Below are 17,275 nucleotides of genomic sequence, written 5' to 3' on the forward strand. Positions count from 1 at the left end.
AAAAGTTTGGGTAGCTAAGGGGAAAAGGCTATTATATTCAATTTTAGAAGAATATTAGTTCTCAGATCTTTTGCAGTCACGAAGGCATACCAAACTGCCCCCTAAGAAATTTCTTTAACCTACGTTTATTGACAGTGAAAGTCAGTGAATGCTATTTAACCAATTCAATATTTGTCGAAAGTCTTGATGAGGATGTGTAGAGCTGCTTCAAGTAACTGTGCTGCTTAACTAGGCATGAAGTTTTAATTCAGTCTATTAATAAAGTTAATACAATGTTTATCATATTTTTCTCAAGAAATTGACCAAAAAAAAAAAAAATCTTACAAAAAGCCAAAACTGAACAGAGAAATTGGGATGAAGTTCAGTAGTCATTGCTAAGTACAATATCTTAATTTTAGCTTTCAGAACTATTAAAGCAAAACAGCATCTTCTCTCATTCAGAAGCAGCCCCAAATTGAGATGGTAAATCACGCACTTCACTGAACAGGTTACACGGATGGAGCCCTGCTAGTTTAGCACATACATAGATTCTACAAAAACATGAAGTCATTGCAGGTACACCGGAATAAAAATGAATTCCCTCTGCGTGTTTTGTTACCACAGCTCGAATGCATCAAAATCAGTCGATTTTTTGAAGGCTACCAGGCCCACCCCATGCCTCAACGCTAAGCAGAAACATTGTTAAAATAACGTGAGTCTTTAAAATTTCCAATTTTCACTTTAAGAAAGTGTGACACTGAACTCTGCGCTGGTGGCCATATTATAACTTTCCAATGGAAGCTTAGGAGAAAAAAAAAAAAAAAAAGGAAAATTTCAAATTATTAGACACCCCAAAACCAGATGAAAATATCCCGATATTATTGATAATGCTGCCTAGCAAAGGCAAACTATTTGAGTCCAGTTGAGGAGCTGGCACATCTGAAAGATCCTCGCAGCAAAGACACCCCAGAAGACCCCAATTCCTGTCACTTGACTCAGAGCAGTCGAGTCTGAACCTTCAGCTTCTTATTTTTCCTTCTAGCTTCAGCTGTTATACTTCCCACTTGAAAGCTGAACTGGATAGGACACGAAGTGCTGATGGCAGTGCTGAGGAGACACCTCATCCCTGGTTCTAGAGCAGCCCGCGAGGAGTACTCTACACGTCATCTCAAAGAAGGAAAAATAAGTTCATTTACTAGACACTAGGAACAGAACGGTACAGCCTTTGGGACTGCTCCTGAACTGTATAGATTTCATGGAAAAATTTACTTGGGGGAGAAAGAGGATCACATCTGACAAAGGCTCACAAAACAGTGCAAATAACCTTCTCAAAATTCTTAAGGGGCTGTAAAGAAATTTCTAGACTAAGCAATTTATTCTTTCTTTATAAAAACTATTTAAAATATTTTTTCATCTCAGAACTATCCAGGCAAACTGGCTCCAGCAGCAATACAGCAATTGAATCACAAGATTCAAAGGTTTTGACTAATCTGTCTACAGAGAATCCCACAAAGTATTCATTAAATACTGCAAACAGGACAACACGTAAAATGCCTCTATTTAAAAACATCTCAACAGTGGTTAATTAACTCATTATAAGAGGTGTTTTCAACTACAAAACACCGAGACAGATTCTATTTAGATGTGGAAAATATATTAGGAAATTGAATGCCATGAATTAAAACCTGGAAGAGCTCAGTGTAAGCAAGGTGGTTCAAACTTTTGGACACCTCCACAATATCAAAATGGGTCTTGTCATAATGCTAAATTAACGTTTTAATTGGTATTCCATGCTCAGACAAAATGGAAGAGAGGAAATGATTCGGCTTCCATTCAGAACAGTTCCAGTAATCACAGGGCAAAACGAGAACCGTAAGATTGTCCTGTTTCAGAAGATGAGTGACCCACGGCAAGCCTCAGACTTCTCCCAAGACAGCAGAAGTGGGTTCCTCTCCTGGAACTATTGAGAAACGGGGAGAAAACTAGTTTTCATTAGCTAATTCTCATACGTACAGGCCATATATAAATTACAGAGGGAGAGGTGAGCTACTGCCCGCCCTCCTTACATTTAGCTGCATTACTTCTAGACCGTGAAACATCCCTCACTATCTCCTTCACAGCTTCGAACCCTCAAAATTCTGCCACGTTAATGTGGAAACTGAGAACTACAAGAATCAAATCAGCAAAAGTGAGCAACCTTTAGGGAAAGATGCTAACCAGACAAACGAACCAAACCAAGAGGCTTGTAAGCTAACAACAGATCACTCAACACATCGCTCTCATTCATTTCACTTACTCTGGAAGACGTCATGGTTAGCCAGGGCCTCCCTAATGTACAACAGTAAGCTTATATATTTTTTTTTTTAATAATAATTTTTCAGGGGTCTTTGTTAGAGGGAGTGCTAGGATGATTCATCAAAAAATAAGGTGTCTGAATTTTGCACCTGTATGGACAACACCTCTCCACTGAGGAAGGAGATTTGAGAAAGTTAATTGGAAGGATGCCCGTAGTTTAAGGAATTCTTGTTTTAAATTAGTAAAACAACCTAGGTTTGATGGGAAACATCATCTGCCTAACACCTACATAATGCACAGTAATTCTCTGCCCCCATTACAGATGCAGTTAAGTAGGGGTAAAATTCACCCACGCTAATGCAAATGCCCGATATTAGATTACACCCAAGCTAGTCATCCAAGGTTCCCACTGTAATCAGCGGCATCCATTTCACTGAAGATGAATATATGGTTCTACACCAGCTTTACGCGAAGGCTGTCGTAACCTTACGACCAGCTGCGTCACAATGACAGTCACGAACGCTCTAACAGAGAACGGAGTACAGGGTTAGACCACAAGACTTCAGGGTTCTGACTACACTTTGCCCTAAAATACATAGCCTAAACGGACCCTGATCTTGACAGCGAGGCACTACTCCTATAAATTTAAACTTCATCCTTCCTGCTTGCAGGAAGCAAAGCACCTCTAGAAGTACTAATTCAGGAAGTTATTTCCATACTGCTATGGGAGCACCTATACACTTAAAATGATTGATCGTCTACCTTGCATTCTCGGCTCCAAACCTAGTCAGTTCAGAATCCGAGTAGATTTATTTCTACTTTTTTGTAACAGGGAACTACTTCTCTCCTCCACTTTAAACACCCGTACAGCCTTCGACGCCCTTCTCAGGGGGGTTCCAGCTCCCTACGAGAAAAAAGCCAATATTCTCCTCTTCCCTGTTCAAAACATCCATATTACAGAAATCTCAGCTTCTGGCCTCAAAGTAAATGGAGAAGAACTTCAATGAAGCCTCTAATGAAAAAGCACAATACAGACTTTTAAAGTATTATCTTTGTCAGCTAAGAGAACCATCTGGATTATTAATTTCTATAAAGTGTTACTGAAGGGGTTCTAATGTAATTTCTGCCTGAACAGCTGGAAGAATTCAGTGCATTGCAGGTTCACTTTTTATACTGCAACTTCCCTTTATACATTATGTGTACAACTTTATACCCAAAAGCCAAACAAAAGCACTCCCGCTCCCCCTAAACCATTAGCTTTTTAATTGTTTCAAGTATCCAGAAGTTTCTTTGCAAGTCTTTCTTTTAGAGCTCACCTATAAACTCCCTCCTGGTTATCCAAAGCTGGCCTCTTCCCCACACCTCAATACCGTAAGGCCACAATGTGTCTCCATCCTCCGCCATCCAGAGAAGGTCTCTACCCCACTGTGGCTAACTCGACCTTGGACAAAAAAAAAAAAAAAAAATTCTGTTCTGTCTCCACTATCTTCTCTTTGAAGTAAGAGCCAGATCCACTGCTGTGATAGGAATAATCTAAATTTTCCAATAACAGCCTACCTGTCTCTCCCTATCCTACTGCCTTTGGAGGAAGCATGGGGAAGAAGTCATATTTCTGCAAACAAAAGCAGCTGAACGTGCTGGTTTGACTTGAGTTTTTCCTATAATATTTGATTATCTGAAGTTTGGTTCATGGCCTTTTCCTACAGATGATGCCTTCCTAATTAAACCCCGCTCTCTGCAGTGACTAAGAAATATGGCATGAGGACATCTGTCACCACTGCATCTGTCATTCTGCTTGAACATTATCTATTCTTGTCCTTTCTTCCTAACCCGCAAGGCTTCATTTAGGTTCTTTAGAGCCACGATTACCTGACAGCGCATTTCCACAATGCCTGGGCATAGCTGCATCCCCTCCTAATAAATCTTTTGGTTTACAGCGCTAGCAGTTCAGATAGACAAGTTCTTCAGCCCAGTTGCAAGCTAGGCAAACATGGATACCGCCATCCTTCCTGCCAGGAGCTATTTGTGAAAACAGGAAGCTTGACACAAAAATCTCGATAACTGTTACAAAGCACACAGCCCTGAACTGAGTCCACTATGGGACTTCAAATGTTTATCTTCCAATTTCCCCGCTAAATAAACATACATAGTACAACCTCTTTGTCCTCTGTTTCCACGTAATCCCCCCCTGCCCCATGTTAAGTATTACTTGCATAATATAATGCGCTAAAGTCAGATAAATAAAAAAATGCATTATAAGATGCAACCAAGGCTGGTGAGTCAGAGAAAACTAGATAAAAACCCATGCAGCAGATTGCAGTGGTGAGTGAGAAAATAGTGCAGGTTAAGTGCCTCACAGGAGAAATTCCTCCTTCATGGTATCGTGGAATACAACATGGGAGACTTTCTATAGCTACAGAAAGTAATGTTGAGATGGCAACACCCTCAGGAACAGCTGCAGGAGGGAGGAGATAAAACGGGCAGCCACCTGAGTAGACATTTCTGGAGTGAAACATTCATGGTTTCTACTCTTTTCAGCACTAAACATTATTCTGATGCAAGCTAAACCAGCATATGCTATCATCTAGCTCAGGGAATCCAGTCATCGTTTCCCTGTACCACATGCTGAATAGAGGCCTTAAAACAAGCTCTCGTTATCTTCCTAAATATGTTTTGTCCTTGAAAGCACAACAAGCAATGCTAAGTCAGCCTTTTCAAGCGACAAATTAGAGAAGTTTCAGAAGACCTATTAAAATGCTAGGGATTACTACTCACTTCCCTTCCCTCCATCTTTTAACTAATTTAAGTTGTGCCTAATGTTTCCCCAGCACCATTATCCACCTGGCATAACAAGCAAATACTCCTCCTGCTCCCTCCTCTTTTAACTACCTACCCTACGCTGCCTCAAAGAAAATTCTGCCCTCTCACACTGTAGCGACTTTTATCGTGACTGGGGGAAGGAGAAAAAAAGAAGAAAACGAAGAAAAAGAGAGCTCCATCCAGCTTCCTCCTCAGTGACTCCATCTTATTCCCAGAACCTACCATCTTCTGGGCAGCTCTGGAAGGACTGAGACTCTTTCCACGCAAGAGCTGCAGAACAGCTTCCACAAGAGCTTTCTTCTCTCAAACTCATTCTTCAGGAAGAAACACAGGTGAGTATTTCTTCAGAACGAAGCTCTAACAAGATCTTAAAATAGTCCTGATTTAAGGTCAATGCAGCCTGGCTTCTGAGGAGGCAGCTTGTAAGGAGAAGCAAAGCGCGGAGTACATTCTGTGTGCTTTTATGAAGCACACCTCTGCAGAAAGCACAGCGCGAATTCAGTCAGCATTTGCTGATCCAAGTTGACAAGGATGTCTGCGGAGAATACCTGGGGACTGGTGCAAAAATAACTGGAGATGTACACAATCCTCTGCACAACAATACACATGGGTTAGCCCACATGATGCAACTCCGCAGCAACACAGGAGGAAAATAGGTGATATCCAAATAGAGTAGAACATATATACCAGTGCACGTTATGAGAGCAGCACAGGACCCTGTTTTTCAGTACCAAAAAAAAACCCAACCACAATTTATTTTTTTAGCAACAGAAACCAAAAAACACGTAGAACTTGAGAATAACACAGTTTAAGAAGTTGCACGCTCAGACACTCGTACGAGACCAGGCAATACATGGCTACAAATACCTTACGTTAAGAATTCAAGGTAAGTGTATCTTGACATCACGCGACCCGTTTCTCCCTCACAACTCTGCTCCTGAGCTGTGACAGCTTTCCTCCGGGGGACTGGGGCAGAACGGAGGCCACCAGCACGGATACTTGATGCTTCCGCTGCCTGCTCCATCTGCACTGCAAATTAAAAACTTCAAGCTCAAATGATGTTAATCTGGCGAACTAAGCAATGCTAATCCAGCACAATTTTCAGCCTTTCAATGTGCAGGCCTCTCAACTTCCTGAGACACAGGCCTCTCTGTAGGGAGTTTAAGCCAGCTGACAATAAACTTGTTTCTTCCCAGTTGCGTTTCACAAATGCCTTGGAAAGAGGCCATGGAGCCTGAGGGGTCTGCAGACCCACGGTTTAATGCTCATCTAGAAGAATTTAAAAGAAAAAGAGTTTGTCTTTAAAAGATAGGAATTTGGTTCCAAATAGTCAATGGAATAAGCGTTTTGTTTGGGTTTTTCTTTTTATTTTATTCCGATCTTCTCTAGAAAAAGGCTATTCCAAAAAGAATTATAGGGTTCAGCTATAGAAAAAAAGAAAGCGTTTATATGAGAAATTGGGTTTGGAGCAGGAAATTCTTTAGAGGAGAAATATCTACACTTCAGCTAGGATACAATATCTCAAAATAAATATTCTCCTCCAGCAGTATTTTCCAGAGGAACCACCCCTTCATATAAGGGCTCTAAGGACATATACTAGTTAAGTTTCTATTTAACGATAATATTGACTCTCCAAGACACACAGAAAAGACTTGTTCCCAACTCTAGCAATTCCCTGTATAAAAGTGCGCAGGAGGTAATTTTGGGTCTTCAGGCTGTCACACCCGCAAAGCCAGCTTTGAGTGCGCCACAGGGTCCTTTGAGGACCTCAAAGACATACGACCAAACGCAGAAGGTCCCATTTGTTTGCCATTAAGGTTCATGAAGGAGCTGCCACCACGTCCAGTAAACGCTACATGACACGTGGTTGCCGTCTTCTTCCACTGTGTGGCTGTGGGTGGCAGCGGGGAATCACCTACTGAAACCAAAGCAGCGTGGAGATACAACGTCAAAGCAGATTCTTGAGTCAGGCATTTTAGGCAAGCATTCAAGAAGCATTAAATCAGGGAAAAAGCACGGAGCTGTTTTGAAACTCCTTAAAAATGTTTCATGTGGGCCACTTCTTCCCCTTTTCCACTTTCCAAAGGGTAAGGCTGGAAAGCCTTTGCTCTCCCTGGGATCAAGGCTCCAGAGACAGCCCTAGCCCAGGGTCCGTGGCTCCTCCACCTTCCAAGGGGCACGGTTCTGACTTGTCAGACACTGGAAATGACAAAGCTTGATTTAACCTGAAACCAAGCAGGCAAAGCCAGATCTCGAGCCTTTGACTCATTCGTAGCAAGTCTTGCACAACATACAACCACCATTTAAAACATTATCCACGCAATTCCATAGGGAAATTCCTCCTCTAGATGTCGGGACTTAGTGGAGGGAATGCACATAGTAATTTGTGCATGGTTCCTTTTGAGTTTACTATATATTCTGCAGTTCAATGATTTGGGGGAAAACCCAGCAGTATTCCAGAGAAGAAGAAAAAAAAAACCCCTCTTGTATTTTTAAGCAAAATTGTAGAATTCCTAAGGCCAAGACTGTATTTAACTGTAAATTACTTGCTGTGACAGCATAAACAGTCCACCAAGCCTACAGATATGAACAGAGGCAACCTATCAGCCCTTTGCACTCTTGAACAGAGGGGGGGGAAATAATTTTTTAACACCAAACCAGCAGATGATTACAAGATTGTGACGCTTTCACTGGGAAAAGCTGTTTTTCCAAGTCTGCTATTACACTACAGCGTCCAAATAAAGAGGTAAATTTTATGGGACACAAGCTTTTGGTCTGCCTGCTCTTTATGCAGTTTCAAGAAGAAAACCTATCGCCTTCTCCACGTCACATTGAGGTTTAAGAGCAACTAAAAATAAAAAGTGGAAAAGAACTATGGTCACAAAGTTAATTGTATGATGGATAAAAGCCACTCCGATGACTGCTCAGCAAAAAAAAGGCAAAAGATAACTAGGAAAGACAAACGGGAAGTTGGAAGAACAGAAAGAATAGGAACATAATTATGAAGTGAATACATAAAGGCCTGATACGAAGAGGCAGCTTGGAAAGCTGAGAAGGAATTACAAGAACCTGAACTGGCGGGTGGGGCTGGAAGAGACCCACTGTGTGAAGATCTCTTTATAAGGCATTCCGAGGTCAGGAAGGGAAAAAAAAAACCTTAGGGTTTCCTTGAGATGATACACCAAACTCAAACTTTCTTCAGCCATTTTAATTTGAGCCTCCTCCAGCTGTGTTCAGCTGCCACACTGAAAGACTCACCTGCAGCTTTACCCAAATAAGCAGCAGAAGCTCAGCTTTAGTAAAGCCATCCTAGCTTTTATGCAGACACAAGTGATTTTTCAGCCATTTTGAGTGAGCCAAGGACACAATACTCAAAAACTGCTTCAGCAGCAAATGCATCAGTCTGAAATCAGGGGAAAGGAAAAAAAAAATAAAAATCAGGTAATACAGACAAACCTCCAGCATGATCTGCCTACTGCTGCCCAGTAAAGTCAAGAAGGGGTAAGAACTCCCTTTGAAAGAGAAGACACTGCAGCACAGCATTTCACCGCCAATTAATTCTGTTATACATGAAAGTTAAGCCCTGTTCATCTACTTTCACAATACTGACTGCATCCATCAGGAAACATTACCTGCAGATTCGGTTGCTTTTCCAAAAGCAAGCGTTCTCCACTTACCTGCATTTCTAATTGAATGCCCTCTTACCCTGGTTCTGAGCTCACGCTGCTCTCGCCAAGATTTATTGATCTCCGTGTGCACGCTATGCTTTTGCTCGCAGCACTTACAATAAATTTTGTTCTCTCCATTTCCTCCGCCACCTCAGACATCCACTGGATGATTCAATCACCCATCTAGTTCAGATTCCTCTGCTAAGCCTTCCTTCTGTCGGGCCATAAAAAAAACCCCTCCCATCACTGACAAGCAGGGTTTCTCGCAGCCATTTCTCTGCAGGCAGAAGAGGACAGAGTCAGTAATGAGTGAATATTTTCTCCTCTCAGAGAAGGCAACATCTTCATTAAAACAAATGAAGTGCCTGGCCCTGCAAGCTGCAGAGAAACACTTCTGCACTCAGATTAATACAATGCTGCCTGCCCGTTTCCGTGCAGACAGCTTCAGAGCCTCTGCAGGGCCCAACTCGCGGCCTGTTAGCAGGAATTCATTCTCCAGCAGCAGCTACTTAGACCCCCTGGCAGAGATCAAACTGACAGGAATCTTGTCAAACCTGCATCCGCCATCGCTTGGAGCTCTGCCGGTGAGACTGCACCCTCCGAGGGCCCCTCTCCTTTTAGCTGCACATCTATTCTAGATTTAATTCCCCTTCCCTTTGTGTTGCACATATCAAGAACATTAAGAAAATGAACTGGCTGTAACTCAAACCTAGACAGGAGCAAGTACAGGAAGCGTAGCAGGAAGCATTTAGAGGAATGGAATAAACCGGCCTCTGCATTAATTACAGAAATGTTTGAGAGGTTGCTTTTTTTTTTTTCTTTGCTGCAGCAATTGTCAATTGCTCTCCCAGAAGCAAATCATTAAAAACACGTCACTTAGCAGGACAAATGGCATTCATTTATATGGTCACAAATGTTAATAGCACAGAGGTTTAAGTGGTCACAATTCAAGACATGAGAGACCAAGTGAAAGTCAAGAACATTTTCTCATTAGCAGGTTTACCCACACCCTCCGCTGGTTCTGGCCATGTCCAAAGACAAATAGCCACCCGCTCATCAGTACTGCTCCAATACTTCTTCCCAACTCTTTCAGTTCTGGGCAAATATGCTTTAGATTTAAACCAAAGCCTTAATTCTGTGTGTTGATGACACCTACACATGTCTGGATGAGAGAACACTATGAGCCTGCAAATCTCAGAATAGCTGTGTGGCATCTCCAGGGGATACTGGCAGCTAGTCAAGTCATGGAAACTCTTAAAAGTATGCCCCAACTCCGTGCGCTAAAATGGAAGCAACTACCATGAGCGATACCAGTGTGCACCTGCACGTAGCCAGGCACCTGCACTCCTCAAAGCAGCCAAGGTCAAGCAGGATTCGCTTGCAGAGTTACCAGTTAGACTCCAGCACAGCAGAGAGTGGCATTTCCAGCTCTGGTCGCTGTGATGGGACTAAAGGACAAGTTATTATATGGACAAAAAATGCCCTAGCAGAAGGAAAGGGACTTTGGAGCACGTATTCTTTAACTGGTTCTTATTACTCTTGAGAGTCCTCAGGATTTTGTGTTTGGCTTTGTAAAAAATATTTTAAAAGTCAAACTTCGGGACATCACCCAATGTATTCCTCAGGTCTCCTTGTGCACGCTGTAACTAAACCAGTTAGCATCGCACTGCGTGTGCCACAAGTCCAAGAAGTCTTTTCAAATCATACAGCGGACTGGGAAACCACGCCCTGGCATTCTGGCAGCGCCGACTCGTCGCGGCTTACAGCAGCCCAGCAGAAAGTGCTAACAGGGAACAAAAAAGGAAAGTTACACCCTTGTTCTAAAAAGTCAAATTAAACAAATGGCACTATTGTGCCGTACAGCTGAATAAGGACTTCCTTCCTAATTGGAAGATTGAACTCTGTTTGACAGACTCAACAGGAGGCAGCCAGAAGCGAGCAAGGGGCTCAAGAACTCAGCGGCACACAAAAAACCCGCCCGCATACCCAAGAAGGGGAGGTTTCGGTAGCACGTTTTATAATCATTGAGTTGCACGTGACATCGGGAGTAGGAAGTCTTTCCACTTAAACCCCCAATTTTGATACTGCTTTGCAGTTAGAGCTGGTTGTTTTCTTAAGTCAGTATTTTTACTGGTTGACAACCAACGAGAAGCGATTTCCATCTCAAAAGGATCCTCACCACTCAGTATGGCCTTTGCACTACATTTGATATTTTCTAAGTATAGCATACGTAAGGACCCACACACACAAATTTACTGAACCATTACATAGTTCACATGGACAAAAAGAATTTAGATTTAGTTTCATATAATATTTGCTTCCCAGATTAGCATTTTTTTTGTGATGCACTAGGCTGAATCTGAGTAAGAGTTAAATACTACTGAAACACCCCAAAAAGTCAATTTTTCTCAGTTAATATTACACAAATATTCCAAAACATATTTAGCCCATCATGTTTTGAATATAAAAATATCTGATGTAAAGCAATTGATTCAATTCTTTGCTGTCCCTGGGCCCTTCGATATATTAGAGCCAGAAGAGTTTGTTTTATGCTGAGGGAAAAAGAAAGAATCCATTTAGCTTTTCAACTTTGTGTAAGCTCAGTAAATAAATCAAGAAAACAGACCTGAAAATTTCTACTTTCAGTGCCAGTCCGTATATTCACCGCTGTTTGTTTGCTGAGACACACATTTTTTCATTTAGACTATTTCCATAAATAATTTATACTAATGTGTCAAACTTGTAACCATTGTGATTATATCAGTTCCTTTTCAAAACAGTGCTTTTAGTCTTGTTCTATCCTGCTCCATACCAGAAGAGATGCATCAGATCTCCCACGCCCTTCCAGAAACATCTGTCTGTGATAAGGTAACCGTTCTCGCAGGTTACAGGACTCACAGGTGGGTTTTGGAGGCTGTCGTGAAAAATCTGATGGTGTTCAAATGGAGACAACGAAATTAATTTCTTCTGAGCCATGCTTCAAACCACTGAGAGTTCTTGTTTGCTCCTTTTGGTTGGGTGGTTTGGTTTTTTTTCATCAATAGCATATACAACAGGTACTTGTACACGCATGAACGCAACAAATGCCTTTAAACACCTGGATAAATTATCAGGTAAATAGGAAGGTAGCCACCACCTCACAAACCGATTACAGAAGACAGATTTTTAATGCTCAGTGAAGTCAAGAAGAACGGCTGACAACTGTTGGCTCTGATCATTTCCAAATGCTAGGTCTTCTGCTGAGGTGGCCTCAGGTGAGGCTCCACACCTCTGTTTATCCCCCTTACAGCTTCAGCAAAAGCCTTAGACATCAGCTTTGTAGAACCTGGATCATGTGCCAAGAAAGTGGCAAGTACCACCAAGCACCCCAACAGCTGCAGGTATAAAATCCGTTATTTTAAACCAAGGGATAAGAAGATCCTTTCCATCCAAGTTCACAAATTATTTTTCAGCTACGGACCAAAAAACATACCGAGGTTAGGAAAGGCACAGCTATTCTTCCTTTGAAGAAAAGATCTAGCTCCATCAGAGGCTTCCACAAGCAGACAGAGATCAAAAGGCCCCATGAGAACAGGCACCACAAAACATTTAAGTCTTTTTCTCCCAAGTCTGACATGCTTCTTCCAGACATTGCTATAGGAAGGGCTATTTCAGAGATGGAGAAGAGAAAGAACCAGGACAATAGTCAGCCTCCAGATGTACCCGAGAAAATTTTAAGTTCGTGGAAAATGCATATAGTCCAAGTATAAACTCAAATATCTGAAGACCCAGGCACAGGAAAACCAAGACGCTAGGAAATTAACGGGAGGGAAGGGAATAAGATTTTTAAACCACCAGTGGGACAAGTTAATAGCGCTCTGGAGTTCATAAAGCAGAGAATTCCTTAAAAAGACAGGAGTTTTAAGTTGCAGAGGGATGCCAGTCTCTGCAGGGGGGCTGACCTGTGACCAGTGCTATGCCAGCTTCACGTTACACAGGAACCACCTGCAGCTCTCCAGTTATCTAAGAAGACCCATCACGCTGTTCAGCAGCGCCTGTACCAACACCGTTATGCAACGGTATCGTTCATTAGTGGTTTCCAAACCATTATATGCCTCAAGTTATTATATCGTACTTATCAGTTTTTTCAATATTAAAAAAATCTCAGTTCCTGGTGAAGAAAGTTAGAACAAATTAACAATTTTTTTAGGATCTTATGCAATGCTGAAATGCCAGCAGAAAGAGACAACAGGGACTTATTTTGCTTTCTGTACATATTAATGCCCTTCAGACTTGCTCGCCAATAAAAGCTGCAGCGCGAAGCCACGTGACTAAAGAATATTTCTGTTGCGGTGCCCCAGCATTCAGTTCTGCCCACTCAATCACAAAATCGATGTATTAAGTAGAAGAGGTGCTCATACGCAGGATAAGACTAAAGATGTTATTAATATTCAAATATATACCATATTTACTGCAAGCTACCCTGTAACACGGGGGATATGTACACTAACCGATGTGGCCCAGAAATCAGAATTTCTTAAACTTGAGGCATGAGGACTGATGAAAATCACCAGATAAAACAAGATCAAAGGCAGCAGAAAGCATACTTTTCCCCCCCCACAATAGCTCTATCTAATCCCTCAGCACAGAGCTCTGCCTTTTCAGTAAAGATTAGCATATTTAAAACTGCTAAACTCTGTATAATCTTCAATCATTGAGAAAAGTAATTCAATTAAGGCAAGCGCTGGCGAAGTTGCCTTCTTGCCAGCCACCCAATGCTGTATCCTTATACTACACGATAAAAAAAATAAGAGAGAAAGAAAGAGAAGCTGCTTCTGGCTGGACACGGATTATATTGCAGGCTTGCGATGAATCCACAGTACATGCGGCAAGTATCCAGACTCGGCTAGGGAGGGGCATGGGGGACACAACCACCATATTGCTATCGAGAGGCAATGACTTGCAGTAGATCCTGACAGGAGCCGTGAGTGACTCGATGTCGTGACACATCACCGACCGACCGATCAGCGTGGGCAGGACCCACGGACAGAGAGCTGCTGCGGTGTGTCCGCTTGCTCGCCACCGCACCGAGCGCTCGAGGAGCTGGCGCAATAAAAGCAGAAAAGGCAGACAATGTGAGTGACAGACACCGGAGACAAGGAGATTTTGGGGAGCAGGGAAAGAAGAGGCTTTAAAAAAAAAAAAATCAGCGTCTTAGCATAGGAAAGAGAATCTGCAGCTAGGGACGGACAGCGTAACTAGGAAGAATCACTGCAGTCCACACGAACGCTTAGGTATACGGCATTGAACTCCCACAATATGGCTGAGGATACCAGCAAAGAAGAAAAAAAAAAAAAAAAAAAAATCACAGACTGCATCCACTGTGCAATCCCACTTTCAAATAAGAATAAAACACCTAGAGATGCTTCCAGATCTCACAGGGAAGGGTCTTGCCTTCGCTCATACAATCGCACGGAAGGGCTGTAAAGCCTGCACAGTAATGAACTCCAGTGAAGAATTTCTTAGCCATAACATACACATTTATTGAAGAGACGGTATACAGTCAGCACAGAAGGTCTGATATAGCCTAGCTTTGGGTGCCGAGACAGCTAATCGACATCGTAGCCCTTTATAACATTTCATTTGTCATTGTGAAGTCCCTGAATGTAAATGAAACCGAAGCGTCCAGGCTCCCGACCAGCAGCAGTAGGATATCTTTAATTACGGCCTTCCAACAGGGCAGACAACCTTTTAGCTAAACAGGAAGAGAATGCAGCAATCCAGCGCAACAGTTGTACAAAGAGATCTCCTCATTTAGGAAAGCTGCTGGTAGAAAAAAAAAAAAAACAACTTTATTTCTACATTTCCCTTAACCTTCAAAACAAAGGGTGACAAAGGGAGCTATGTGTAAGCAAAGCCCGCTCCAGCTCCCTTTGCAGCATCAGAGATGCTTCTGTCATTACCTCCATCATACAGAAGAACATTATTAGGGCATTTATTCTTTCAGGAGCCATTTGTAATGGGAGCTATACACCCTTTGGACGGTAAAAAAATTACACAGAATGACATCATGACAGCAGTATCTATAGAGACTCGCGCTGAATTCAGAAAAAGCCGTTTCTCCATCACAGACGAGCATCATCCGAGCGCCGTGCTGGAGCATGCCCACGCTGCAGCACCCGTGGGCTGCGTGGACACGCCAAGGGCTACGCTGCCATCGGCATCGCCACGTTTAGCATCGAGTTCAGCGCGGATCGGTCACGGAGTCATCGCCCAGGATCCGAGACAAAGGCAGGGCTGAAACCCACACCGCAGCTGCTGGCCGGGCCCGAACCAGCCAGATTCAAATCAGCTTGAACGCATCCATAAGCCACGGTCAAGACAGCAGTCGCAGCGCCATGTATATTTAGTTAGGAGTATTTTGCTGTGCTATAGCCATAAAACGCCTTCTCTCCTCCCCAGATTTGATGCTAGGAACAGGAATTATTTAAAACCTTCCAGTATAAACACAGATGATTAGCTGAGAGGGGAAAAAAATGACAAAGACTAGAGGAAGCAGATATCTGATGTTATGTCTGCTAGAACAGACAAGAAATCCACGTGTGAACGAAGAGCTGCTGAGATTTGAGCTCTGCACCAGGTGCTACAACCTTCCATGGAGGCATGGGAAAGGCTTCAGGAAATCGAAGCTCAGAAATACAGTAAAACAAGCCAAGCATTTTGCGAATGCATAGCTAATACTTAAGATTCCCGTTATCAAATACCTTAGAAAAAAAAAAAAAACAACAACAGTATTTTCTATACATTGACCCTCTTCCAAAATCCTCATAAAATGGCTGGCCAAATAGCACCTCACCAAGTAGATCAGGTGACTTACCCCCCCAAAAAATACCCAAGTTGAACCTGTGCTCCCTGAATCCCTAATATGAAGAGGAGCTCTTCCAACACCAAAAAATAAAATTTAAAAGAAAAAAATAAAATTAAAGGAAGAGACTAAAGGAAACCGCCAATGTATAGGTAAATAATTTTAATAGCAGCCTTATCACCAAGCTCATCTACATATGAGTGAGGAAACACTATGACAGAAGTCATTTGGGGGGAAAATAAAAAACAAACAAACTAGTATTTCATCATGCCCTACCACATAGAGACCAAAGGTGGCTGAGGGAGCAAATACCCCACCCTGAGACACAGAATATTTTGCACCTACTCATTATGTCAAAGATCGCTCGATATCCGACCAGGATTACACAAAGCATCCACCAAATGAGCATTTTTTTTTCTCAGAAAACTCTCCGAAGTGAAAGATTTGAAATGCAGTATTGGAGATAGAGGCCTTCTGCTGAGGAAGGAGGAGACATCGCTTGGGTTTCTTTTTTTTTTTTTTTATTCCAAAGACAGGGAAGAAAACCTCATTGACTGAATTAAATATTTAGAGCGTCGGATCCGCTTTGCCAAGACATAACTCCATTTTCGAAAAATGCTATATTTATAGAAAACACCAGTTATTGCGACTCCTACCCCCCCCCAAAAAAAAAAAACCCACCGGAGGAGATGGGATCAAATGAATCAGCAACTCTTTCTGGAGATGGAACCGGAGGGTTTTGGTGGGTTTTTTGGTTGGTTTTTTTTTAAACCATAGCTGAACCGCGCTCGATCCCTGTCACCGAAGGAGCGGCGACCACAAGGCAGAGCCGCCTCTGCAAGGGGGGGGGGACACACACAAACGCCCCGAGGCAGCCCCCGACCCCACGGGGGACCCCCTTTTCCCCTCATAACGCGGGGCTCCAGCGCAGCCGAGCCCCCCGGGGAGGGCGAGGAGGGGGGGGTTCCCCTCAGGCCCGACCCCAGCCCCCACAAGGGTGGGTCCGCCGCGGCGGGGGTGGAAGGGAGGAGCCCGCCCCGCCGCCGCTGTCTGAGGGGAGACCCGGGCCGAGCCGAGCCGGGCCGGGCGGTGACTCACCGCTCTGCTCGCCCAGGAACACCAGCTTGAATTTCCGCAGCGGGTTACCGAAGTCCCCGCCCGCCGACATGATTGAGGAGCCTCCTCCGCCGCCGCCCCGCGCTCGCTCCGCTCCCCGCGGCGGCACCCGCGACCGCTCTCTCCTCTCTCGCTTCTTTTCCCGCCCACCCCTCCTTCGGCGAAGGCTGCGGGCAGGGGCGTGGGGCCGGGCGGGCAGCCCCGGCGACGCGCAGCCGGCTGGGGGAAGGTGCCGCCGCCGCCGCTGCCGCTCCCCTCAGGGCCGCTCTCCTTCCCTCCCGGCGCCTCACAGCGCTGCGCTCCGCCCCGCGCACGCGCGGCACCGCCCCGCCCTCTCACGCCGCGTCACACCGCCTACCCCCCGCCCCCACCCCGCGCGGCGGGCCAATCGCAGCGGGGAGGGGCGGGGCGACGCGGGGGAGGGCGGGGCTTGCCGCCCTTCGCCTTCAGTCTGTGGCGGGGCGTTCACTCTGGAGCCTAACGATGGCTGCGAGGGTTTCCTGGACGCTGAGGTGAAATCCCGCTCACTGAAATCCCTGAGCTGCGAGGTGGG

At 44.0% G+C, this 17,275-nt stretch overlaps 1 protein-coding gene across 2 annotated transcripts in view; it reads right to left on the reverse strand.

The window, feature by feature from the left end:
- Positions 1–17,058, reverse strand: part of RAB6A (RAB6A, member RAS oncogene family) — a 64,751-nt gene extending 47,693 nt beyond the window's left edge. For both annotated transcript variants that reach the window (XM_087756099.1, XM_087756100.1), the window contains exon 1: positions 16,705–17,058. In XM_087756099.1, coding sequence (XP_087612225.1) covers positions 16,705–16,774 — 70 coding nt within the window. In that variant the 5' untranslated portion in view covers positions 16,775–17,058. The remainder of the gene's footprint in view (positions 1–16,704) is intronic.
- Between the last annotated feature and the right edge of the window lie 217 nt (positions 17,059–17,275).

Source organism: Nipponia nippon, unplaced genomic scaffold, assembly GCF_047370975.1.
Source record: "Nipponia nippon isolate SJK-2023a ecotype South Korea unplaced genomic scaffold, ASM4737097v1 scaffold_2, whole genome shotgun sequence".
Classification (NCBI taxonomy): Eukaryota; Metazoa; Chordata; class Aves; order Pelecaniformes; family Threskiornithidae; genus Nipponia; species Nipponia nippon.